We start from the raw sequence: 27,221 nt of genomic DNA on the forward strand, positions 1-27,221 counted from the left end.
GCCCTAGGTAAGTGCACCGGCGGGTGGGAAACTTGGGGCATCTTCAAATTCTGCCATCATCTGCAGAAGGGCAGAGCAGCCTGGGACAGAACCCCAGTTCCTGGCACCCTGGCTCCCACCTTGGGAAAGTCCCTTACCCCGCCCATGCCTCAGTTTTCTCATTTGTTAAGTGGGGTAACTCTATACCTACCTCGATGGGTTCTTGAGGGGATGAAACAGATTAAACTATATAAAGAGCTTACACCAGCACCTGACCTAAGTGTTGGATTTTTTTTTATTTTACCTCAGAATGGCAGATTCTTTTTCTTTTTCTTTTCTTTTTTTTTTTTTTTTTTCCAGATGGAGTCTTGCTCTGTTGCCAGGCTGGAGTGCAGTGGCGTGATCTCAGCTCACTGCAACCTCCACCTCCCAGGTTCAAGCAATTCTCCTGCTTCAGCCCCCTGAGTAGCTGGGACTACAGGTGCCCGCCACCACACTCGGCTGATTTTTGTATTTTTTTAGTAGAGACGGGGTTTCACCGTGTTGGCCAGGATGGTCTCAATCTCTTGACCTCGTGATCCACCCGCCTCAGCCTCCCAAAGTGCTGGGATTACAGGCGTGAGCCACCGTGCCCGGCCACAGATACTTTTTCTTTTGTACTATCCTTGTGAGGGCCTGGTGTCTATACTATAAAGTACATTGATGAATTTACAATCATTTTTAAACTTCTGCTCAACAAAAGAAACCAAGGGTGAAGTGAAAAGTCCACCTGTGGTAACCATGGGAACAAGCTTCTCAGACCTCTCACTGCAAGGGGACACTGAGTCAGGACCCCAAGGCCACTCTTCCCACAGACAAGGACATTCCAGCATGCCTGGCACTGGAAGATACAGGACACCTCTGATGGCTAGCTTTGGCTAGGAGACACCCCTGCCGACTTGGCCAGACAGAACCCCAGGCTGAAGCTGGGCATGGTGGCTCATGTCTGTAATCCTAGCACTTTGGGAGGCCAAGACGGGAGAATCTAAAAATACAAAAATTAGCTGGGTGTGGTGGTACACGCCTGTAGTCCCAGCTACTCAGGGGGCCGAGGCAGGAGAATTGATTGAACCAGGAAGGCGGCGGTTGCAGTGAGCCAAGATCATGCCACTGCACTCCAGCCTGGGTGACAGAGTAAGTGTGACTCTGTCTTAAAAAAAAAAAAAAAAAAAAAAAAATTTGCAGGCTGAGGTCCTTGCACCAACCCTTCTTCCCCACACCCCTCCACTGGGGGACACGCCTCACGGCAGGCTGGTGACTCTCCCAACAACCCCTGCCTATTCTTCCCATTTTACTCATTTTAATCATTTCCCTAATAAATGTTTTGCACCTCTAATCCTCTTTGGGAGTTTGCATCTCAGAGGGCCCAGACTAATACACCACATATGTAACAGAAGATATTCACATCCAAGACTCCTTCAACGGCCAGTGCCTCTCCCTCTACCTTCAAACTGTATCCCGCCACTGATCAATACTCCATACCACCCATCCAATCCAAGCCACCACATCCTCTCCCCTGCCACACTCTCCTGCCATTTCGGAGAGCCTTTTTTACCCAAAATAGCATAAAATTTACCATCTTAACCATCTCTAAATGGACAGTTCTGGGGCTTTAAGTACATTCACACTGTTGGCAACCACCATCACCATCTATCTCCAGAATTCTTTTCACTTTGCACAACTGAAACTCTGTACCCATCAGAGGGTGTTTTTTTTAGCCTAAAACTAAGTCACAACATTCCCCTGCTGAAAGCCTTCCAAAAGCTTCCCAATGCACACAGGATGAAATCCAAGTTCTCACTGTGGCCTGCACAGCCCTTGTGACTGGTCCCTGCTCCCCAACTCCAGCCCCGTCACTCTCCCAGCACCCACCTCTAGGTTCACTGGCCCCTGCTCTTCCTTGAACACACCAAGCTTGCTCCAGCCACTGGGCCTTTGCACTGGCCACTCCCTCTACCAAGAAGTCTCTTCTCTCAGACATGCCAATGCTTGGGTCCCTTGTTCCCCACCTTCGTTTGCACAAGGGGCCTCAGCCTCATCTGATCTCCCCTGGCATCATAACATGTGTGTCTGCTAACTGATTAACATGGATTTTAGATTACCATTGAGGAGAAAAACATAATGACTTTAAACTTTAAGGGGAAGGGAGCATATTAATTCCTATTTCTTGGTGTCCAGTGAGGCAATTTCTCTAATGGGAACCAGAAGCAGAGAGAGTAAGAAACATGCTGATGTGAGCAGGCACATTCGAGGTATAAGAAACTGTCAAGTGATTATTCACTTCTGTTGGCTGTGCAAAAACACAATGAGTTTAAACTGAACATTCTCACAGAGAACTTGTGAGTGCCCAAAATATGCCCAGAACTACAGTTTTAAACATCGGATGCCCTGGGCATTTCCATTGTTATTCTTGAGAGTGGAGGGGAATTCTGTCCTTTCCAGTTCCTTCAGTATGCTTAATTATTTCTCCCCTGAAAGTTCCTCCTATCCAAAACACTGATGACTCCAAATGCTGGGAGGATGTGGAGCAACAGGAGCTCTCATTCACTGCTCATGAGAATGCAAAATGGTACAGCCACTGAGGAAGACAGTTTGATGGTTTCTTACAAAGCTAAACACACTCTTACCCTATGTTCTAGCAATCACACTCCTTGGTATAAGGAGATGAAAACTTATGTGCACACAAAAACCTGCACAAGGATATTTACAGCAGCTTTATTCATAATTGCCAAAACTTGGAAGCAGATGTCCTTCAGCAGGTAAGAGAGTACACAAATTGTGGTACATCTAGTGGATGAAATATTCAGCACTAAAAAGAAATGAGCTATCAAACCATGAAAAGAGATAGAGGAAACTTAAATGCCTATTGCTAAATGAAAGAATCCAATCTGAAAGAACTACATACTATACGATTCCAACTGTAAGACATCTAGAAAAGGTAAAACTATGGAGACATGTGATTGCCAGGGATTGGGGAGGGAGGGATGAATAAGTGGAGTACAGAAAATTTTTACGGCATTGAAAAATTTCTGTATGATACTATCATGGTAGACACATATCATTTTACATTTGTTCAAACCCACAGAACATACAGCATCAAAAGTGAACCCTAAGGTAAACTATGAACTCTGGGTGATAATGATATATCAATACAGGTTCATCAATTGTAGAAAACACACCACTCTGGTAGGGGATGTTGGGCAGGTTACAGGGAATATGGGAATTCTCTGTTCCTTCATCTCTATTTTGTTGTGAACCTAAAATGCTCTAAAAAATAAATCTATTTAGGCCAGGCACGGTGGCTCACGCCTGTAATCCTAGTACTTTGGGAGGCTGAGGCGGGCGGATCACTTGAGGTCAGGAGTTCAAGACCAGCCTGGCCAACATGGTGAAACCCCATCTCTACTAAAATACAAAATTTAGGCGGGCATGATGGCAGATGCCTGTAATCCCAGCTACTCGGGAGGCTGACACGGGAGAATTCGCTTGAACATGAAAGACGGCGGTTGCAGTGAGCCGAGATCGTGCCACTGCACTCCAGCCTGGGCGGCTGAGCGAGACTCTGTCTCAAAAAAGAAAAAAGAAATACATAAATCTATTTAAAAAAATGACTCTACTCTTATTTGGTAATTCAGGCATTTGGTGATACAGGGAAGCCAACGTCCCTCCATGTCACCCGCATGCCAGTACCTCCCACCTGTGGCAGCTGAGACTGCTTGTGTATCAAGAAAACTTGAGCCCATGTCACAATCTTTCAAAAATATTCAAACAGCCTCCATCTTTGACAAATGCCCAAGGTTAATGTTGCAAAAAAGGACAAAATCCATAGAACACACTACTGGAAAAGTTTTCCAAAATCTGTCTTCCTTCCTCTAGAAGAGCAATTCACGCAGTGCCTACAATATTGTGAAGATGAAAAAGCAGCATCCCCCTAGACCATCTCTCCTTAGACTGCGTGTCCTTCCTTGCCAGTGCCGCTCCACTGGGTATATTTGTAGCCCTGACTCTGTCTTGGCTGAACATCAAAGATGCAACCTTGGTTCCCCCACTTCCCCACAATGCTGTCCCCATCCAGTTTATCTTCAGAAACACCACTTTAAAAACAACAGAATTAATTCTCCTCAGATCCCTGTTTCTCCTCGCAAGGTGATCAGATTCCAGGTTTTTCCTTCGGCTTCTGGAAAGATCTCACCATATCCGGATTTTGCGCAGCCAACAGAAGTGTGAATAATCACTTGACAGTTTCTTGTATCTCAAAAGTGCCTGCTCACATCAGCATGTTTCTTACTCTCTCTGCTTCTGGTTCCCATTAGAGAAATTGCCTCACTGGACACCAAGAAATAGAGACTTATCTGCCCCCTTCCCCTTAAAGTTTAAACTCATAAACTAGATGGGAGAAATGTTCACATGTATGTTGTAATCCCTTTTAAACTTACTTCTAAGGGCACTTTTTTTTTTCATTTGGGCTTAGAACTGATTAAACAAAACAATGTTCTGTCCAAACCTGCATTTTTCTTATTACTTTTCTAATCATTTTACCACCAACATAAAGGCCTGTTCTTTTCCAACACTGGGCTCTTTAATCATTCCTGACAGGCCTCTGCTTTCTGCTTGGCCAGGCCCCAGCAAACACCGCTGGGCTCCACCGCCCTCGGCTGCTCTCCCTGAGTCCTCTCTGCCCGGTAACACAGCTCATTTAAAGAGCGAGTGGGAGCAAAGGGGAGGAAGGGGAAGGCCCATGCTCCTCGTGAAAGCTCCTATTCCGTGTTCGGTGCAATGCAGCACTGGCAGCTGGATGCACACGTAGATGCCGTAAGTGCATAGGAGGCATGGGTGGGTTGTGGAGCCCCACCCTTCCCCACACAGCACTGTGATCAGAATAACTGCTCCCAAATTAAGGGAAAGGCTGGGAGTTTTCGAGTCCCATTAAACTTGATAGTCAAGCTACTTATTAAAATTAGCAATTAAACTTATAGAATTTAATTTTCAAAATGAAATCAAACATGGTCTCTTGTTTTAGGCCAAAATAATCCCACAGGGGAAGCAGGGCAGACATGCCTATCCCACTTGTACAGAGGAAAGAAGGTGATCCAGGTCTTCTGGCATGTTCTCCTCTAAGGCATTGCCGAAAGTTATGTGGTTAATAAATGTTATAATAATAGTCTCATGGGGTTGGTGATAATGTTAATAGTTAGTACAACCTTCCATGGCTTTAGGAAAATTTTGTCATAAGAACAAAGTGATACTGGGTGATGCTCTGACCAAAGAACAGGATTTGGAAGTGGGTCGGGGGGTATTCCAGGTGGGGGGAACCCCTGGCCAAAGGTGTGAAGGCGAGCCTAAGATGTGGGGTGAGCTTGTGGAGCAGAAGACAGGTGGGCTGAGGACAGGCTTCCAGGCCCAGGGGCATCTCACAAAGGGGCCTGGGGAGGCTGCCTCACTCCAAGCCTCACCCTTCTTTCTAAATAAAAACACTCAAGAGAAATAAGTGGGATGTCCACACCAAAGTTCCAAAGGCAGCCCGGGCCCAGTCACCAAGACTTCCCTCCCTGAGGACGGGTATGCTTCTGAGGGAGTCCCTGTGTGTATCATTGCATCCATCTGAGGATGTGTGGTGAGGAAGGTGGACATGTGGACAGAGGGTGCAGTCCCCCTGCCTGGAGCCACAGAGGGTGAGACTGAAGAGGAAGGGAGAAGGAGCACCAGACGGGCCACCCACAGGCTCCATCCTGACCTTGCCACGGCGGGGTCCACACACCCCGAGAACCCCTCGGGCCACACCCCTGGGCCTCTCTGACTCCCACAAGCCTGTCCACAATCACTGATCCCCTCATGGTCACCGGTTCTGGAAAGAAAGTCTCAAGTGGCTTTGCCAATTTAGTGAAGCATCCGTTATCTGGTTCCTTCTCTGCAAATGAGTCTTGTGTCCAGAGCCTTTCTAACCACTTCCGTCCCAAACTTCCCTCGGAGGAAAGGTGACCTGTGGCCAACTAAGAGCCCAGAGTGACGACAGCTGTCATCTGGATAACACCAGGTGGCTGGCACTGTGCTCAGTGCTGGGTGCATATCCCATGCCCCAAACCTCACAAAACCCTGTGGGGAGAGAAGTGGTGTCCCCGTTTCAGAGATGGACATTTGAGACCCAAGATACTAAATGATCTGCCCAAAAAACACACTGGAGAGCCAGGATTACAACCCCAAGAGGTCCTACAGAACCCCACCCCTTTATTCATGACAACTTTATGGAGGTGTGATTTATACATGACAATGTGTTCCCATTTCAAGGGCAAGACAAACGTACAGCCAGGTGGCCAGCACAACACAGAGCCCCACTTCCCCAGGGAATAAGGACAATGAGGAAATGCTAGCAAGGAGGGCATCTGCCCAGAGATGCCCGTAAATCACCAACTCTCACAGGACTTTAAAAGGACAATCTTGTTTGCAAAGCTGAATTTAGATTACCCTTCTCCTGACTATCAGTCACAAGGCTGACTCCAGCCCCAGTGCAGAAGGAGACGCAGCACAGAGCGACACATGATGGCAGGCAGGCCCGGCTGCCTCCAGAACGGGCATGACCAGGTGCTTTCCACGCTTGGCACACAGCTGAGCAAGGCCACAGTCACTCCAGGAAACTGGGAGAAGCCTCAGACACCCGATGCCACGTGGCCTGAGCATCTTCTTGGTCTTCACTCTGTTACTGTTCTGATGAAGCAACAGCAGAGGCTGCTTTCCAAACAGAGAGGCCAGCGGAAATGGCAGCCCGCTTCAGCACGTGTGTCAGGACAAACAGCCGCCAAGAGCTGCCTGAGCCCACCAGGTGGCCTCTTCCTGTTCCGCTGACTCCGGCCTGACCTCTGTCCTCCAGAAACACATGGACCGGAAAGGGCCCCCAGGGGGTGCGGGGGATGGCAGAGCAGGAGTGTATCTTGGAGAAAATGCACAGGAACTAATGAGGCAAATAGGTGGCATTATCTGCTGGGAGCCTCTGCAAAGGGCGACTGCAGACACCAGGCCACAGCTGAGGCTGGGCAGTTGTGCAAATATTTGGGGAGCAGCAGACAGAGCAGGACCCAGCACTTATCATGTGTGGGGCCCCAGGTCAATGTCCCCTGCTTGACCTCTTTCCTCTTCTGTCAAAGGAGACTATGGAACCCTGTGTCCCTCCTGTGCGCTGCATGCGAACACCACCCTACCAGTCCCGGTGCCTTCAGGTGCACACATGGGGTAAAGAGGTACAGCAGATACACCTGGGGAAAAAGGTCTGCTTAAGAGCTGAGCAGCAGGAGAGCCGAGAACTGGCACTGAGCAGGTGGGCAGGAGGGAACAGAGCCTCCTCCGTCCCCAAGGAGAAAGATGGGGAGGAGGGGGCAGCTGGGACCAAGTTCCTCAGAGTTCCCCACGCTCTGCCTGACACCTCAACCCTTAGACACACACACCAGGAATCTACACACAAGCACACACACATACACTCACACACAAACGTGTGCACACAATACATGCGCCACAATCCCCACATGCACTCACACATACGCACACGTACACATACACCAGGAAACTGGTCGCAAACACACACACAGGTGCACTGTGTATACACACACATACACATTACACACGCAACACATCTGCACACTCGAACACATACATCCACCAGGAAACTAGGAATGTGAGACCCAAGTTTATTAAAGTATAAAATCTACATTTGACCTGTGAATGCAGGCTTGATAATTTAGTAAAACATTAATCGATAAGTACCTAGAGACCAAAAGAATGCCAGCCTGGAACCCACTAGATGCACTCACCAGTAAGATAAGTTTTAAAGCCTGCAAACTGACAGACAGCAAGTCAGCAGGGCTCCAGATAAGCCTCCCTCCAGTGCTGGGCAGGCCCCCAGATAAGCTCAGGATGCGGCGGGTCCCCCAGGGCTGCCAGGGGGTGGGGGGCAGGGCCCCAGCAGCCTCACATCCAGAGGCCCAAGCCCAGAAGCAGAAGCAAACTGGACCCCGCAAGGGGCTGCAGGAAGGGCAGACGGCAGACGTGAGTCCTCCAGCTGCCTCCCGCACAAGATGGTCAATGGCAGCGGCTGAGAGGCACAGCAGGCAGCCGACCCTGGTGCAGGCCCCCCCACGCAGGGGACGGTGGCAGCGCGGGGCGATCCTCCGGCTGCCTGGAGCAGGAAAGGCTGGCAGGGACGCGAGGGCGCCGGGCCTGCACGTGGGACCCGCAGGAAACAAGAAATGAGGAAGGCACCGCGTGGCATCCAGAACATTCAAAAGCAGCCAAGGAGGCGGGAAAACGACAAGCTTCTGGAAGAGAGTGCTGACAGTGAACCAGGACAGGCCCCAGGAGAAGACTCCTCGCGGGGCACGTGGGTTCCGTGGACTGGGGACAGCTGGGCCGCCAAGGCCACTCCCACCCAGAGTCAGCACTTGTCACAAAACCACAGTCTTAAAAGTCCTTCAAATTGTCAGGACCATTAGACCCACTTCGCACCTCAATTCTGTGCAAACAGAGGCATATGTTCCAGCTTGAAGGGAAAAAAATAATAAGCCAAGAATGCACATCTGTTTTTAAGAAGGAAATCCATTATTAATTAAAAAGAGCAACTAGGAAGCAAAGTTCTGGGAACTGAAACACACATCGTTTAATCAGATACTGGACTATAAATCCCTTTTCTGGGCAGATTGTTTTTTAAGCTGAAGGGTTTTTAATGTGTACAATGAGGAAGCTGCACAAGGGGCCCCTCAGCTCAGCCAGACTGAATCCAGAGCCAGGAAGGTCAGGCAGAACCCCCCTCCACTCCACCATCCTTCAACTAGAGAAAAGAACTGTCTTGTAAAACTGTGTTACTTGACAGCCCAACTATATTCTTCTGAAATGCAAACTATACTATAAATAGGTATACTATGTTACATGGTATGTATAACACATAAATTATACAGCATATTTAGTATAAGTTAGACTATCTCCAACTGTACCCCTGGGAAATGCAAATCTGCATGTCAGTAGTTTGTGAATGTTTCTGATACCTGTGGGATATCATGAAACACCAATAACTAGGAGGTAGTGATAGTTTACTAGTCGCCTCAAGTATAACCAAACCAACAGTGTCCTCACTGGCTTATCTTCCCACCCACTTAGAACTAAGATCTTTGTTTTCCAACAGGAGAAAAGGCTCACGTCATTTCAAATGTGGGCTCAGTACATTATCTGAGTACATTAACCCCCTTCTACAGGGGGTTAAAAATAAAAGTGCTCTGGGATAGGTGTGGTGGCTCATACCTGTAATCCCAGCACTTCGGGAGGCTAAGGCGGGCGGATCATCTGAGGTGAGGAGTTTGAGACCAGCCTGACGAACATGATGAAACCCCATCTCTACTAAAAATACAAAAATTAGCCAGGCATGGTGGCATGCGCTTGTAATCCCAGCTACTCAGGAAGCTGAGGCAGGAGAACTGCTTGAACCCAGGAGGTGGAGGTTGCAGTGAGCCATGATCTCACGAATGGCACTCCAGCCTGGGCGACAGGGCAAGACTCCATCTCAAAAAAAAAAAGTGCTCTGAAAAAAAAAAAAGCAAAAAATAAAAAGGAGCTTTGTTTATTTTTCCATAGCTACTGTGTGAGGAAAAGTCAGTTGTACCTTTGCCAGGTGTAGGTGGGGGGGCCTACCCTCAATTCTGGAGCAGCAGGCCAACAGAGCCAGAGGCACTTGAAAAGAGGCCATTCGCACAGAATACCTCCCTCAATTCATTCAACCAGTCCCAACATTTAATCCACACAACGGTTAACATTCCTATTTTTCAGATGCAGAAACTGGGGCTCATGGAGATGAAATATTTAGTAACTCACAAGGGCTCCCCACCACAGATGATGGCCTGACTCATCTAAGTAGTCAACAAGTAAGAGATGCATACTCTCACAACAAAGAAGAGGAAGGAGAAACAATTATTTTTCAAGGTTTTCTCAATTTTTCTTTAATTTTCTTCATAGTAGAAATATCTCATTTCTAAACCAAAGCTCAATTTCTATCCTCAGGTATCACAAAATGAAGTAAACTTCCCCTTCGCTGTCAGGGTCTTTTCCCTTCTTTCCCTCCAGGAAACAAATCCCAGGCCCTCCATCACCTCTCCACCAAGCCCACCCTGCTTGTACCTCTCACAGCCAGGGCATTCCCACGCCTCAGGCCCCTACTGAAAACAGATCTCAAAAGCAGTTCCTCAAAAGGGGAGCTGGGTGGTCGTGGCTGTGAGCCGCCTGAGACCTCCTGAACTGCCAAGGATCTCCGTAACACCAAGGGCCCTCCTTGGGCGACCCTGCCCCCACCCCCAACAGACCCCATGGGGCCCTCCCTGAGACATCCAGCATCAGTTGGAGAGCTCAGTCTCAACTGAAGCAACAAGAAAGGGACACTGTTAAGCTCACTGTAAGAGGAAACCACTTCATCAGCATGGAGTTAATATGTAAACATTTTATCTGCACTGGCAAAACAAATGACCATTTAAAAACCATATCCTCAGGAATGGAAATCTGACACATGCTGCAACATGGATAAGCCTCGAAGGCATGCTAAGGGAACCGGGCCAGTCACAGAAGGACATAGACTGCATGTTCCACTTCTACAAGGTCCTAGGGTGGTCAAATGCATAGAAACAGAACGTAGAATCGGTGGCTGCCAGGGTCTGGGGGAGGATATGGGGGAGGCATTATTTAATGGGTGCAGAGTTTCTGTCGGGGATGATGAAATGAGTTCTGTGGATGGCGGTGATGGTTGCAAAACAATACGAATGCGTTTAATGCCACCAAACAATACTTATGATGGTAAATTCCATGATATGCATATTTTACTATGATAAAAAAAGAAAAAAATACATATACTTAACCAAAAGCAAATAAAAAAATACATGTTCTCCCCTAAAGTATGAGTGCATGGAAAATTAAAACTGCCACATCCAGAGAGAAATAGGATTTTTTTCTGTGCCCCTGACTGCAGTCGGCCCAGGAGGAACCCAGACAGATGCTGCATGCAGGGGTCTCAGATGCCCACACCCCAACCCGCTGGCTTCCCCTGCCCAAGAAAGTCTGGGAAGGGTGATCTGCTCCAGTTCTTCCCATCGGGCATCAACTCACTTCTACAACACAAGCCCCCAAAATAAATGGAAATGAGGCTGCTGGAGTGGTCTGTGGCCCCAAGAAGTCGATTCGTTGTGTCTTTTTTTTTTCTCCTCAAGTCAAAACTTAAGCCATTCCTACATCTCCAAATTCTTCCATGGAGTATTTTCAAGGCAGACACTTCTGGAACAAACAACCCCAACCTAAATATTTTCTGTAAAGGGAAGAACAAAGATTTTCTCCTAAACCAGCCCCTAAGTCAGCAAATGGGAAGTGGTTTCCCCACATTCTCAACATCCCCAAAGGGACAACTGCCCACCCCTTCCCAGTGAGCATTCGACAACTCTGTAGACAAAGAGGAACAAAAACAAACGCAATTGGCTTGAGACGGGGTTTACTAGGAGCTCATAAAAATACCTCAGACTGGGGTCGTGGAGAGAGTCCACGGCAATAAAATGCCCATACTTATTTTACGTATTTAAAGGGATATTGCTGCATTCTCAAAACAAAATCCATTTAATTTCCAAAAATACAGTCAGTGAACAGCTGAAATATTTTTAAAGGAGAGTGGTTTTAGATATTCAAAGAAACATGTAAACCATCCCACAAGGTAGGAATCACTGCCCTGACAGGTCATCCTTTTTTTTTTTATTTTTTGTTTTTGTTTTTGTTTTTTTTTGCGGGGGACAGAGTCTCGCTCTGCCACATAGGCTGGAGTACAGTGGTGGGATCTCGGCTCACTGCAACCTCCACCTCCCGGGTTCAGGCAATTCTCCTGCCTCAGCCTCCTCAGATCAGAAACTCAGAGCTCCCTGCCTCCATTGTGCCTTGTTCACCTGACCTGAGGATGCCACAAGTCTAGCGGGTGGAGTCCACTGCCCTCCCTAGCACCAAGAGCCCAAGAATGTTCCGGTCAGGCGGGCTCAGTCCATAAAGGGCTGGAAGGCCCAAGGGCTGGGGTAGCGAGCGGTAGGACCTGCGCCACGACCAACAGGCCATCGCCCTGGAGAAAAGCCATCCAGTCACAGCCTGGAGAGACCAGGCAGAGGGTGGCCCAGCCTTGTGGAGCAAGGAAGTGGAATCAGGCTTCAGGCCCATGGTGGGGGTGCCTTGGCGCTTGAAGCAGCCACCAACACTATAGGAGGGCACCCAGTGGCAGGCAGCAAGACGCACAGGATGTCCCTTCCAGGCTGTAAAGATCCCATCTCCACCCCAGCGCCCTGGCTCCTACGGTCCACTGCTGGCTTTGGAGGCCTCCTCGACTCTGCCACCCGTGGCCTCAGGAACCTCTGGTTCCAAGTTAATGAGGCAAAGCCTCCAAAAAGGGAAAAAACAAACTGCTCATCACTCATTATTGCCTCCATTCTGGCTTACTACCTGGGATGGCTCCAAGGTGCACAGCTGCAGAACACACGTGTGCGCACACACACCACACACACAGCACATACACCACACACAAGACGTACACAAATGTCACATGCCACACGACATACAATACACACAACACATACACACACAAAAACGTAACATACGCAAACATCACACCACACACAGACATACAACATATACCACACACAGCACATACACAAATCTCATACATCACACAAACTACATATCACACACACACACCCCACACAAATATCACACATGCAAGACACACCACACACAACACATACCATACACAACACATACACAAACACCACATATACACCAAACACCACTCAACACAAACACCACACACCACACAAATTCAGCACACACAATAAATACCACACACCAGACACACAACACACACAACACACACAACACATATACAATCACACCACACAACACATACACAACCATCACACACCATACACACAAGACACACAACACATACCACACAGAGACAAAAACTATACAAATGTCACATCACACAAAGATGACAACACAACCCAACACACAACACATACCACACACAACAAAGACACAACACATACCACATACACGACATACACAGACATCACACATTACACACAACCCAACATACACAGACATAATACAACACATACACAAACACACAACACATACACAAACATCACACATGCCACACACAACACATATACAGATGCCCCCAACACACATAAACACACATAACACACACGTACACCACACATACACTCCAAAATCTGTTTTTCTTTTTAGAAGACCACAAACCCCACTACATGGTAGATAAATGGGGGCAGGGGGAGGGGCCATCACACTCTTTAGGGAGAGAAAATAGAAATTAAAGTAAATTTGAAAGCCCAAGAACTAAGAGAGGGAGCCAATCAACTTTTTTTTTTTAAGAGCTAAGAGCAGAGCCTCTCCTGGGGAATTCTTGATCCCAGTGGAAGATTACGTATTAAAGAAAATGCAGAAAATTACAGACTACATTTATGTGCAACCCTGAATTGGTGGTTTTAAGAAACTATTATTAATGAAGAAGCAAAAACACCCCTTAAAGAGAATTCTTTGAAAAAAAAAACACACACACACACACAGAGTAATAATTGCTGAGCAGGCATAATAAAGTTAAACTCAGAGGGTTTTTAAACCACACCAAAACCCTGAGAGGCGTCAGCGTCCCTGAAGCTCCTGTGGCCCAGGCTGTGACCACAACTCCGTCTGCAGGAGGAGGTGGCAGGGCTGAGGGGGGAGAGCAGCGTGCACTCGCAGCAGCCATGCAGGTCACCCAGAGGGGCTGCACGACAGAGCAGGACTGGACAATTCTGTGCCCAGTAGGACGCCTGGAATGACAAACTGCCCGTTCATAAGGAAAATTCTACCCTGACCCACAGAACAAGATCTCCGCATGGCAGCCTCTGAGGAAAGTCTGCGCATTTGAGGAAAACGAAACCTTAAAGGGTGGCTCTGCCGTCTCAGCTCCCAGGAAACCCACAGCACCCTTCTTAGTGGCACATGGTCACAGGCTGCCACAACTCCACTGCAGGTAGAGTCTTAGCTCCCGCCAAGGGTCTTCTGCAAGCAGAGGATGCCCCTCAATTCTCTGACCTTCCAAGAGCCGCCTCCACCATTCACTTCCCCTTCATTCATGGAATTCAAGAAAATCCCCTCGGTTTTGTTCTTTCGCTGTTGTTATTTTCTTAAGTCATGGTCAGTGATCGTTGCATTATTAAGGGGATTTCATCTATCCTTTTTGGTCTTTATTTTCTATTAATCTTTTTCATTATATTTTAGAAACGTTTTGGTTTGCAGTAGCTGGAGGGAGAACCTGCTACATAGTTCTGCACCACGGACAGTCTGAGAAGCACCAAGGACTACCAAGGTCCAGGCTCCAGCTTTAGAGCCCCTCGAACTCAGTGGATTCAGGTTTTCAGGCTTTTATATTTTTCTAATTGTGGTAAACAGTATACCATAAAAGTTGCCATCTTCGCCACTTTTAAGTGGACAGTTTGGTGGCGGTGGGAACATTCACTGTGTTGTGCAGGATCACCACCCTCCACCCCCAGCACACTTTACATCTTGCAAAATTGAAACTCTGTCCCCATTATGCACTAACTCCCCATTGGATTTCATCTATCTTTTTTTTTAATTGAGGGAGACAAATTGGCAGGGGGCTGTCTCACAGCAGCGTATGAAATCCATTAAAATAAGAAATGTGCATAATTGTCTTAAGTGATAAACAGGAAGCCATTTATTCCAGGTAAAAAGCCCCTTCTTTACATGCTCAGTGGCTCTGCATATAATTTTTCCCCCTGTACAATGGCATGCAGCCCCCAGACTCCTCCTCACATTAACAGGCAGGACAGTGCTGATGACCTGGGAGGCAACACACACGGGAATGTCCTTCCCAAACCAAATGGACACGGCTGTGTCCAAAATCCACCAGCAAAAGGAAATGAAGCACTGCCTCTCCTGAGTTCCTGGGGCAAGGGGATCTGGGTGACTGCCTTGCCCAATTTCTTTTTAGGATATCAGCACGTTAACCCCTAAGTTTCTTTCGTTATCACTGAAGTGGGATTCTGCACAGTGAAAAAAGGTGATATTTTTAAAGGGGGGATCAAAATTGAGTCAATTAAGTCATCTTTCTGAGAAAGCCACACCCTGAGCAGCTACAGGAAGGGCCTCCTCTGCTGGGAAATCTGGCGCTTCCCACTCACTGCAATGTCTACAAAGGGGGCTGGTTTCCCAAATTCCTGAGATCTATCCTCCAAAATCCATTCCTTAAACAGAAGGCATATTATCAGGATACCTCATACTTAACAGGAGCATTTCTCTTCCCAGTGGACCCAAGAATGCAGTAAATTGAGTCATGAGCTTCCTGCCTCACAAGGTCTTCAGGTTACCCAACTGCAGCGTGGATCGGATGCTGCCCCACCCCAGGTCAGCTTGGCCACCCCACACCCAGGGCCACCCTACATGCACTGCCTCCAGGTGGGCACAGGGCAAGGGGCCAGAATAAAGGGAAAGGTGACTATATGGTCTTCAGGGAAACATCCAGGACTTGTGATGACACTGATTGTTGTGGGAAAGAACTTCCTTTGGGAACTGCAAATGCCACAAAACCCTATGACAAAAAGTTGGATAAGATAGAGAGTGGAATCCAAACTGAGTCTGGAGGCACAGGTGACACAGCTGTATTATCAACGGGGGGGAGGGAGGAGTTGAAAGCAACTCCCTGGTTTCCATCTTGGTCACATGGTGAGTGGTGGGGACACTATCTATGCCAGGAAGGGCTCCAAGGGAGACAATGGGACAAGTTTGTATTTAAAGCTGTGCCTGGGGCACCCGCAGCACATCCAGCTTGAGATGTTTTAGTAGCAACTGACAGAAAACATCAATCAGAACATCTCCTGACCATGCAACTCAGAAGGCCTTTTAAAATGTAATGGTAACAACATAACGTTTTAATGACTTTTTAACAAGCAGGCTTAGTATCAGTTATCTTAACAAACACCCATCTAGCACTTTCTGCAAGTCAAGTGCTGGCTCTAAGGACCTTATAACCATTAACTCATTTAATCCCCAAAACAACAACCCCAGGAGGTGGATAGGGACCAGGTACTTACACTATGGGAGGGGATGTTTACATAAAACCAAGGAATACGCCATTACCAGTGGGAAATAAACAATATCAGTCTCAAAGAAATACGTTTAAAATAAATTCAGCATCCCTCTACTGGTAATTCAAAATTGGTATTAATAACAAATAAAATTAATAACATATTTAAAAGATTACCCAAAATGAGCTCCACTGAGATTTTAAACATTCAGTAGAGCCAAAGGAAACAGCACTAAGATTTCAAGCGGAGGGTGCCAATTAAGAAAAGTGACTCAAATTCCTTAAAATGTAAACACCTTATATTTTCATTATGAAAACCCATAAAACTGACACCTTGAACAGTTAAAAACTCCACTGACCATGAGGGAAAGTTTCCCTTCCATCACCCCAAATTAGTACGTCCTGGAAGATCCAGCTGTTGTCAGCATCGAGCCAACAGAGGAATTTAAGAAGAAACCACAATGACCCCAAACCTCTTTAATTTGCAAAGCACCGGAGTCCACAGGGCCTAACGCAACATGCTGCTTTGCCAGAAACAACCTATATAATTTCTTTCTGATGAGAAAATTAAAACTGCTTGCTAATTGCTTTTCCTTTTCCATTTCCATTGATCTGTCTGGGATCTCATAGCATGGGTGCATTTCCTCACCCAGGGTAACAAGAGTCAAATGTGTGCATCTCAGGAGTGGGGTGCATGATGCACACCCCCTCTGCATCCTCTTCTTATTGGAAAGAGGAGCTTTTTTATCTGTCATCACTGATTGGGAAAGCAGGAATGAAGACCAAACCTGCCTCTCCTCTCAGGCTCCCATGGTTTCATTTGATTTTGGAGTCAGGGTCTCACTGTGTTGCCAAGGCTGGAGTGTAGTGGCCTACAGCCTCAACCTCCTGGGCTCAAGCAATCCTCCTGACTCAGCCTCCCGAGTAGCTGGCACCACAGGCATGCATCACCACATCCAACTAATTTTTTTTTTTTTTTTTTGGTAGAGACGGGGTCTCACCATGTTGCCCAGGCTGCTCTCAAACTCCTGGCCTCAAGTAATCCTCCCACCTCAGCCTCCCACAGTGCTGGGATTACAGGCATGAGCCACCGCACTCGGCCCCAGGCTCCTATGTTTAACTGTATGAAGGATCTGGTTTTTCCTCCTGTTCCATCTATGGGTTTTAATATCTTGGAAAGCTTTATGTCTTTCTAAAGTAAAGACATACTGGACATACTGTGCTTTTTCTTCAAATCATTTGCTATTTTATAAGCATTCTGATAATCTTTATTCTTTTTTTTTTTTTTTTAGTTTTTTTCAGTCAGAGTCTCGCTCTGTGGCCCAGGCTGAAGTGCAGTGGCGCGATCTCAGCTCACTATAACCTCCGCCTCCCGGGTTCAAGTGATTCTCCTGCCTCAGCCTCCCAAGTAGCTGGGACTACAGGCGCCCACCACCACACTGGGCTAATTTTTGTATTTTTAGTAGAGATGGGGTTTTGCCATATTGGCCAGGCTGGTCTCGAACTCCTGACCTTGTGATCCTCCCACCTCAGCCTCCCAAAGTGCTGGGATTACAGGCGTGAGCAACCATGCCCAGCCAATCTTTACTTTTAACCTGTCAATTTAGCAGAAAAGAAACTTAAATGTCAGTGCCCACTGCCGGCACTGGTGATGTGAAATAGGCAATTCCAGACATTTCAGACTGGAGATTGAATTGATGACTGTGTGCTGAAGGCAATCTGGCCAGACTTATCAAACAACTCCAAAATATCTGGGCTTATTACTACTATTACTAGTATCTCCACCCCCAAATATCTTTGAGACTTATTAATTTTACATATGGGAATCTATGCTTAAGTAATGACTTTGAGGTATGACATCAAAAACATAGGCAACAGAAGCAAAAATAGACAAACTGGACTACATCAAACTTAAAAACATCTGTCCATCAAAGGAAACAACCAACAGAGTGAAAACACAACCAAGCCAATGAGAGAAAATATTTGCAAATCATACATCTAATAACGGGTTAATATCCAAACTACATAAAGAGAAGCATCATATTCAAAGAAAATTGGTTTTTATTAAATACATAAAATATGTAATACTTTTTTTTTTTGAGACAGTGTCTCACTCTGTTGCCCAGGCTAGAGTACAGTGGCCTGATTTCAGCTCACTGCAACCTCCATCTTCCAGGTTCAAGAGATTCTCCTGCTTCAGCCTCCTAAGTAGCTGAGACTACAGGCGTGTACCACCATGCCCAGCTAATTTTTGTATTTTTAGTAGAGACGGGGTTTCACCTTGTTGGCCAAGCTGGTCTCTAACTCCTGACCTCATATGATCTGCCCTCCTCAGCCTCCCAAAGTGCTGGGATTACAGGCGTTAGCCACCGCGCCCAGCCAACTATGTAATACTTTTAATAATATAGAATGATGGAAACAACTTAGAACAATAGAAAACGCTTCAGAACACTATTATTCATTCACTACAAATGATGCTTCCAAACAAATACCTGGGACAAAGGAAGGGATCTGGCCGTTGCCAGGCCCATTTCCACATCTGCACACTACCCCACCACCTGTTCCTTTGAAAATATACAAAATGCAGTGTTCTACACACAGGCTCTTTTTGAAAACAATGCACCAGAACAAACTATAGTCGTGTCCCCTAAGGACAGGGATACATTCTGAGAAATGCGTCTTCAGGCCATTCTGTTGCTATGCGAGCGTCAGAGTATACAATACTCACACAGACCTGCATGGTACAGCGTACTACACACCTGCACTAACCCTGTACAGCATGTGACTGTACTGAATACTGTAGGCACTGCAACACTGTGTATCTGTGTATCTAAACATCTAACACAGAAAAGTGCAGTAAAAATATGATATAATCGTATGAGACCACCATTGTATATGTGGTCTGCTGTTGACCGAAACATCATTACGTGGCGCATTACCATACTTTTAAAATAAGCTTCAATAAATAATTCAATAAATAGATAGGGAAGTAGGGACCAAAGAATTCCAATTAGTAAATGCAGAAGAGATGGTGAAATACAAAGCCACATTAGACAAAAGCTGAAATCATTATTATTGCAAGCAAAAACTACAGATGGAGGCTAGAAGCAGTGGAGGAGAACATGATGAGAAACAGTATACTCACACTCAAAGTATCTTCTGGCAAGATACATACTAGTTAAGACAGGAAAAACAGCAGCTTTAAGGTGGAGAAATCTGGCAGATGAGCTCCTTAACCCAGTGATCAAAGTAAACATCCCCAGAAAAGGAACAGAGAACTTCATGTGCTTCCTGCTACAACACAACATTGTATCTGCTGTCTTCCTGCCCAGTGTCCATTACCTGAGTCTAAGCAAAAAAAAAAAAACCCACAAACCCAAATTAAAGGACATTCAACAAAATTTATCGGAGGTACTCCTCCAAAGTGTCAAAGTCAGGAAAACAAGGCAATACTGAGGAACTGTCACAAATTAGAAACAAATTAGAAAAACAGGTGAACTAAATGCAATGTGGGATCCTGGATCACACAAAACAGACATTAGTGAGAAAACTGCTAAGATTCAAACAAGGTCTGTGGCTTCCTTAATAGTATCACTAGTATACCAATATTAACTTTCTAGTTTTGATAAAATGTATCACTTGACTTGAGATTAACATTAAGGGAAGCCGAGTTAAAGGGAATATGGAACAGTTTTTGCAACCTTTCTGTACGCCTAAAATTTCCTGTTTGATAGTACAGTAGCAAAATTACAGTTAATTTATTATGAATTCCAAAATGGCTAGAATTGTAATGTTTCCCACAAAAAGAAGTGTTTGAGGTAATGGGTATTGCAATTACCTTGACTTGATCATCACACATTGTGTATACAGATATCAAAATACCGTATGTGCTCCCAAAATATATACTACCATGTATCAATAAAAATATATTAAAAATAAAATGATTTCAAAATAAAAAGTATGCTTATGTGTATTCTTCTGCCAGGATGCGCTTTCTTCCAAAGTCAAAGCAAAAAATCTCCATATTTAAAAGAATGTGAAGCTTAAGTTTTTTGGGAAAAAAATTAACAAGCATGTAACAGGAAAAATCTGGAATATTTCTGATTTATCAGCTATAACTATTCCTTAAGTAATTTTTAAATGTAATATTTTAATAGTTTCCCTTAAGTATTCAAGTTAATAGAATAATTTCATTTTTAGCTAATCTTAAGACCATAAAAATGGATAGGAATACTTACAAAATAGGCCAGCAGGCCGGGCGTGTTGGCTCACGCCTGTAATCCCAGCACTTTGGGAGGCCGAGGTGGGAGGATTACCTGGGGTCAGGAGTTCAAGACCAGCCTGCCCAACATGGCGAAACCCTGTCTCTACTAAAAATACAAAAATTAGCTGGGCGTGGTGGCACATACCTGTAATCCCAGCTACTTGGGAGGCTGAGGCAGGAGAATCGCTTGAACCCGGGAAGCAGAGGTTGTAGTGAGTCGACATCACGCCACTGCACTCTAGCCTGGGCAACAGAGTGAGAGACTCCATCTAAACAAAAAACAAACAAACAAAAACAAAACAAAAAAAGGCCAGCAGAGAGTATACAATGGTACTCTATTTTTAAAAGAAAAATCGACTATAGTTACTAAAATTGAAAATAACTACAAAAACGGATCAGACAGCAGTATCTGATACAAAGCCTTCAAATGCACCACTAACAGTGATTCACAGTAGATACCGGTCGAGCAGATTTTTATTCTTTGGAATGAATCACACTTTCAGTCTTTCCAAAATTTGATTTTTTTCTCTCTTTGTTCCAGAGAAGAGACAAAAAGATTCTTGCTTTGCTAATAAATGAAAACAACAAAGAATTCTATGTTGTATCAGCTGAGATAAGAACTTGCCAATTTTTCTGGAGACTCAAACCCAAAACTGCCCAAGTAGAAGACAGAATTACCAACAGCTGCCCCTGGATCCACCGTTAATAAAAACTTTGACATCAACTGGGACAAACCCAGGTACCCACAGTTGGCATGGGAAGGGACTACTTCAACCTCTAATGGATTTACTCTCTAAACTACTCCCCAAATCCTCCTCTGTTCCGGCCAGTCTGTACTTTCACCAATCTTGACAGTTTAAAAAATCTGATTTTCAAAAAGCTTTCACATACAAGGTATCTACAGCAATCAAATGCATACAGAAAGTAGAGGGGTGGTTTCCAGGGCCTGGGGGAAGGGAAAAGTGGGGAGTTGTGTTTAATGGGGACAGAGTCTCAGTTTCCCAACATGAAAAGTTCGGGAGATGGATGGTTGTGATGGCTGTCCAACACTGTACTTAATGCCACCCAGTGTACACACTGAAAAATGGCCCCTTGGTCAATTGCATGAATATTAACTTTTTTAATGTTAAAAAAAACTTTTACAAAATAAGATGGCAAAGTCTCTCTGGAGTTTCCAGCCAGAAACTCTTGCCAACCAAAAAAAAATTCTCATGCTGTTATTCCCCAAGTCTGACCACGCTGCCAAGTGCCAATGCTCCCGTGTGCTTGCTGGGCCACGCTCCACTGTCTGGCCACCTTATACTGTGTGTAAGCTAAGAACTCAAGTACAAAGGCGCCTCCCTTCGAGCCACGGGGCCATCCTATCACTTGGTTGATAGCTTATTCCCAGCCAAGCATAACGTGGCCATATTTCAAATGTGCAGAGTTTAAACCTCCAGGAGGCCTCAATTTAGTTCAGCAAATCGAACACTAGAATGAAACTAAATTCCCAAGAGATACCCTGTAATACAACTTCCTTCATCTCTAGCAGTGAGGATATTTTGGGCTGTATTATGAAAGAAAACTCTTGACCATAAAGGAATCTTCCCTTAACAAGAGAGCTGCGGGGAGGTGGTTCACGACGTCACCGAGGTCCAGGTTCTCTTTCCCTCCCATTGGGGTTGTGAATGAGCTTTCCACCCTCCTGCCGGTCACCTTGTGGGCACAGTGGCCGCTCCAGGGATCACACCAGCTACTGACTAAACAGCACAGCGGGGCAGGGGAGAGGCTTCTCCCCAAAACTCCTCTGCCTGGAAAGGAAGCCCCGGTCAGAACCAGGACCTGCAGTCACTGACAACCAATCACTGGCAAAGGCAACCGTGATTGCCACGGCAGGTGTAAATCTGTCATGACTAGGGGTCACGTGGCCCCTTCCTGCTCCTGAGCACCTGAACAGGAGCACAAAGGAGGTCCACAGGGCAAACTTACACAGGGCCTGGCCTTCCAGCTGCTTTCCTAGATTCTGGATTAAACGTCACCAGTCCACTCAGCATCACCATTGAAGAGCACATTTGTCATCTTTCATATGGGTAGGTGGGTCCATCACCCCTGTCAGAATATTTCCATCCCTCTGATGTAGTATCTGGAATCATCACTGCTTCTAGGATCAGGAACTAACCATTTGAACAAAGGGATCATCATCCCGAGAACAGCAGGGGCGGCTCCGTACCTCACCCTGCTACCTGGCGTTTATGGTTGCTGAAGTCTCAACCCAAACTCAGCAGCTGGTCGGAGTTGTCATCCCCCACATGAGGACTCTTAAGTGCAGCGGCCTCCACCTGGCACAGGACCGTGAAGGGAACTGAGGACTGTGACTACCACACGCGGCTCCCATAGACACCAACAGCAGCCCCCTTTTAACTGGAATCATCTTCTCTGGCACCCCTGGGGAAGAGGTTGGTGCATTTCCATCTCCCAATGGGGAAAGTGTGTCTGGAGTTTTGTTCCTCCCGGTAGGTTCGCAGTCTCCCTGACTTCAAGAATGAAGCTGCGGACCTTCGCAGTGAGTGTTAACAGCTTTTAAAGGTGGTGTGTCTGGAGTTTTTCTTCCGGTGGGTTTGTGGTCTTGCTGACTTCAAGAATGACGCCGCAGACCTCCGCAGTGAGTGTTACAGCTTTCAAAGGTGGCACTGGACCCAAAGAGTGAGCAGCAGCAAGATTTATTGTGAAGAGTGAAAGAACAAAGATTCCACAGCCATGGAAGGGAACCTGAGCAGGTTGCTGCTGCTGTCTTGGGGGAAGTGGGGGGCGGGGGGAGGTGGCCAGCTTTTATTCCCTTATTTGTCCCCTCCCACGTCCTGCTGATTGGTCCATTTTACAGAGTGCTGATTGGTCCATTTTACGGAGTGCTGATTGGTCCATTTTACAAACCTCTAGCTAACCACAGAGTGCTGATTGGTATGTTTTTACTGAGCAGTGATTGGCACATTTTACAAACCTCTAGCTAGATGCAGAGCGCTAATTGGTGCTTTTTACAATCCTAGATACAGAATGCTGATTAGTGCATTTTACAATCCTCCTATAAAACGAAAAAGTTCTCCCAGTCCTCACCACCCCCAGAAATCCAGCTGGCTTCACCTCTGAAAAGGAGGGGCGGGCGAGGCAAAGACCAAGTTCCTGGCTTAGGCTCTGGCAGGATCTAGAATTGAGTGTTGCACAATTCTAACACCTCCATCCTAATTGTGTTATAGCATCTGTCAGCAGAGGCCCTGGGATGTATGTGAAGTCACATCTTGGCTGTAACTCCTTCCACGCAGGAAAGCAACAAGGAAGAAGGGAGGGAAGGGTGATTCTGCTCCTAGCAGCCAAAGTTGTCTTGATCTAATCACGGAAATTTGTTTCCCCCGCAACTAATCTTTTTGGCACCTTTTGTGTTCTTGCTAGGAGCCAAAATCCCTGGAATGGAATTAGAAATTCTAAGTCATGGATAATCTTACGTGGATTCCAAATCCTGTTAGCTTATTTTGTTCAGGTGACGCTCTCCTGACTTTTATATTGGTTAATTCTTTAATCTCGCCAAGCATTTTGCCTATGCAATGCCCCACCTGTCGCAGCCAGGCCAGCCCTGATGCACTCCCTCAGGGAGTCCTGAGGGAAACCCTGGACTCCCACCCTGCCCCTCACCTTTACCCACAGAACTCCCTCTTCCCTACCTGGCAACTTCCCCTGGACTTCAAAGATCCTCCTCAAATTAAGATAACTCTTAAGTGGAAAGAATTCGAAATATTAGCCAGCCACTCCCATCTGGTTCCATTATGTACGGTTTTTTCCTTACGGTAATTCAGACTGCTAGCAAAGCATCTAAGTGGATGCCAATGTGTTTGGGACCCTTTTCCAGGTCCTGACACTGGGATTTCATATATGGACCTTTTTCCTGGTAATTTAAGAAAGAAATCTTGGAATCGCTCTTAGAATCTGAAGCCTTATCATACAAAAATACTTAACTACCATTTTCTCCCAAGAAACTGGCAAAGGAGGAAGAAAGGTGAAGTCGGCCACCAACATGGTAGAAAGATTCTCTCAAGAGCTTTCAAAGAAGAGGCTTCACTAGATGGTCGAGGTTGTCCCATGCTCGAGTGGAAAATGTTCCCTGCCCCCACAGACGCTCTGCTTTTCCTTGCTTATTCTTTAGTTTTACTCCTTCCCAGCAGCTCCAAAATTAATTCCCCGTGTTTATTCACGTGTTGCTTATATGTTTTCCATCACCAACCATTTTGTTGAAGTTCATTAATTTCCTCCTGACCCCACCGCACTCTTCCCACTCCCTTAAACAATTTAAGAGCAATGCTTCAGCACAACCATTTTTGGTCTGGCATGGATTTCAAATTCCCTCTTCAAACAGACTCTCTGTTCTATTTTTTGTGCTGTCATTTACCCCCTTACGCTAGGTCTGTAGGTTTCTTAGTTCTAAACACTTTGGCCAATACCATCTAAAAATCAACATAGGAAAAATAATCTCAAACCAAGACACGTGCGAGAAGATACGTGCAGAGAAACAACGCCAAGAAAGAGACTGGAGTTCATGGGGAAGTACGATCCATGTCAAAAAAAAGGACCCAGACTGGAGGTGTGGACGCTGACACATTATGCAGAGGGCAGGGAAGCTCGTGTGTCCTCACTGAGAGGGCACCCCTGGGCCACACCCCAAATCTTTAAGAGCATCATCTGTGCTGAAAAGGAGATGTGCTAGAAACCCTGGAAAGCATGCCCAGGAAGACCTGGGCACCCAACGTTGGCCAACCCTCCCCACAGCGGGCACAGATCCCACTTCTGCAGGCTGAGCACAGCAACGGTGCTCCCCACATTGGGCAAAACCAGCGTACCTGGTGTAGAGCTGCATAGGGGAGTGAGATGCGTGGGTGCATACTGGGGTTGGGGTGCTCAGGAGAGCATCTGGACAAGTGAGCAAAGCCAGACAGGCCAGCAGGGCACTCCTACTGGAGGCCACAGTGCAGGGCATCCTTCTGCCTCCATCCAAGCTCACCCAATGACACCTGGACACTGCACAGAGCTGGACAGTGAGGCAGCTTTATAAGTAGAAAGCTCATTCTTGTATCAAACTGAAATTGGTGTCCCAGTAACCTCCACCCAGTGATCCTAACTGTTCCCATTAGAAGCTGAAGGGCACAGGCCAGGCGTGGTGGCTCACACCTGTAATCCCAGCACTTTGGGAGGCCGAGACAGGCGGATCACGAGGTCAGGAGATAGAGACCATCCTGGCTAACAAGGTGAAACCCCGTCTCTACTAAATATAAAAATCAGCTGTGCGTGGTGGCGGGCGCCTGTAGTCCCAGCTACTTGGGAGGCTGAGGCAGGAGAATGGTGTGAATCCGGGAGGCGGAGCTTGCAGTGAGCTGAGATTGCGCCACCGCACTCCAGCCTGGGCGACAGAACGAGACTCGTCTCAAAAAAAAAAAAAGAAGAAGAAGTTGAAGGGCACAGGGCCAGAGGTCAAGTTCTCCCACTTAACAGACTTGCAAAGATCTGAAGCCACCCCAACCCTAGGCTCCCTATAAAGTCCCTTAACTGTTCTCAGCACATGTGGTTCCCTAACCCTAAATACTTTCCGACAGTTTAAAAGAAGGTGGAGGAAAAATCTCATGCTAGCTTTCAGAGGAGGGCTTTTAAGACAAGTGTTTGACAGTAGGTAAATTAGGTTTGAACATAGGAAACTGCCATTTTTGTAGGTTGAAACGGGCTTAAAGAGAGGCAGTCTCCTATGACACAATGTAATATGTTGTCAAAACAGAAGCAAGTGATAAAAATTTTCTGCAATTCCATAGTAGTGATGGTTATACGATTCTGTGAATATCCTAAAAACTGGTGAATTGTACGCTCCGAAAAGCTGAATTGTATTGGCTTGTGGATTCTATCTCTTAATTCTAAGAATTCTGTTGTTAAAATAAAAGGGACAGGAAGAGCCTACAAATGTCCTGTGCACATAACTGGTGGTCAACTCTAAAAGGCTGGCTTACATGTAGCAAAATCTCCTTTCATTACAGATGACTGAAGTTGAAAAAGCAAAATAAGGCAAAATTCAGCAATAAGCCCACACATACACAGCCCCCCAACCCCTGTCCTTGTCACGCCCACAGACTGAGTGTCCCTCTCTGAGGTCTTCCCCGCCCCTCTCCGCAGTCCGCACCCCTGTGACCTCATTTCCAGACCACTCCACTCAACACAGCCAGACTGCCTAGGATTTTATTTGCATCATGTTTTAATACATATAGTCCAGCTTCCCAGGTAGATTAGAAATCTTTAAGGACAAATACTACATGATAAATATACTACTTCTTCATACTGCCAGAATAATAATATTGGCTTTTAAATGGGCACTTAATAAACATTCGTAATTGCTACTGACAATAATTAGGGCTTTTAGGCACGATCCCCTTGCTTTTAAACAGTTGATGCTCAGGCAACCAGAATTCCTGAGCTCAAACGTAAAATATGGTATGCCTTGGATCTGTACAAGACTCTGCTTTCTTGACTGTTCTTTCTTTAAATACAAAATTCATTCAGGATAAATTCACATCAAAGCAAAGGCCAACTCGTGTAAAAACAACGGTTCAGGAGAACCCACAAATTCCTCGCTGTCTCTGAGCACTGGACCATCTGAATCCAACAGAAACACCAGGTTTACAACCTGCCCACCATGAATCCTACACCTCAACCTCACTTTCAGTATTAACATTCTTCAAAATTCTCAGAGGATCATTCAGCCTCATTTAGGTTTGTTTTTTTTTTTTC

At 46.1% G+C, this 27,221-nt stretch overlaps 1 protein-coding gene across 10 annotated transcripts in view; it reads right to left on the minus strand.

Annotated features, from left to right (window-relative positions):
• ROR2 (receptor tyrosine kinase like orphan receptor 2) overlaps positions 1–27,221 on the minus strand; it is a 232,264-nt gene that overhangs the window by 174,669 nt on the left and 30,374 nt on the right. Inside the window, exons 1-2 of one of the 10 annotated variants that reach the window (XM_055349867.2) lie at positions 22,401–23,216; positions 20,578–20,675 (exon numbers count right to left, since the gene is read on the minus strand). The exons of 6 other annotated variants lie outside the window; for them this stretch is intronic. In XM_055349867.2, coding sequence (XP_055205842.2) covers positions 20,578–20,675; positions 22,401–22,483 — 181 coding nt within the window. In that variant the 5' untranslated portion in view covers positions 22,484–23,216. Of the gene's footprint in view, positions 1–19,313; positions 19,569–20,577; positions 20,702–22,400; positions 23,217–27,221 lie in introns of those variants that run through there. 3 more of the 10 variants (XM_063696549.1, XM_063696550.1, XM_055349866.2) reach the window with 3 other exon arrangements.

This window comes from Gorilla gorilla, chromosome 13 (assembly GCF_029281585.2).
Source record: "Gorilla gorilla gorilla isolate KB3781 chromosome 13, NHGRI_mGorGor1-v2.1_pri, whole genome shotgun sequence".
In the NCBI taxonomy this organism is placed as follows: domain Eukaryota; kingdom Metazoa; phylum Chordata; class Mammalia; order Primates; family Hominidae; genus Gorilla; species Gorilla gorilla.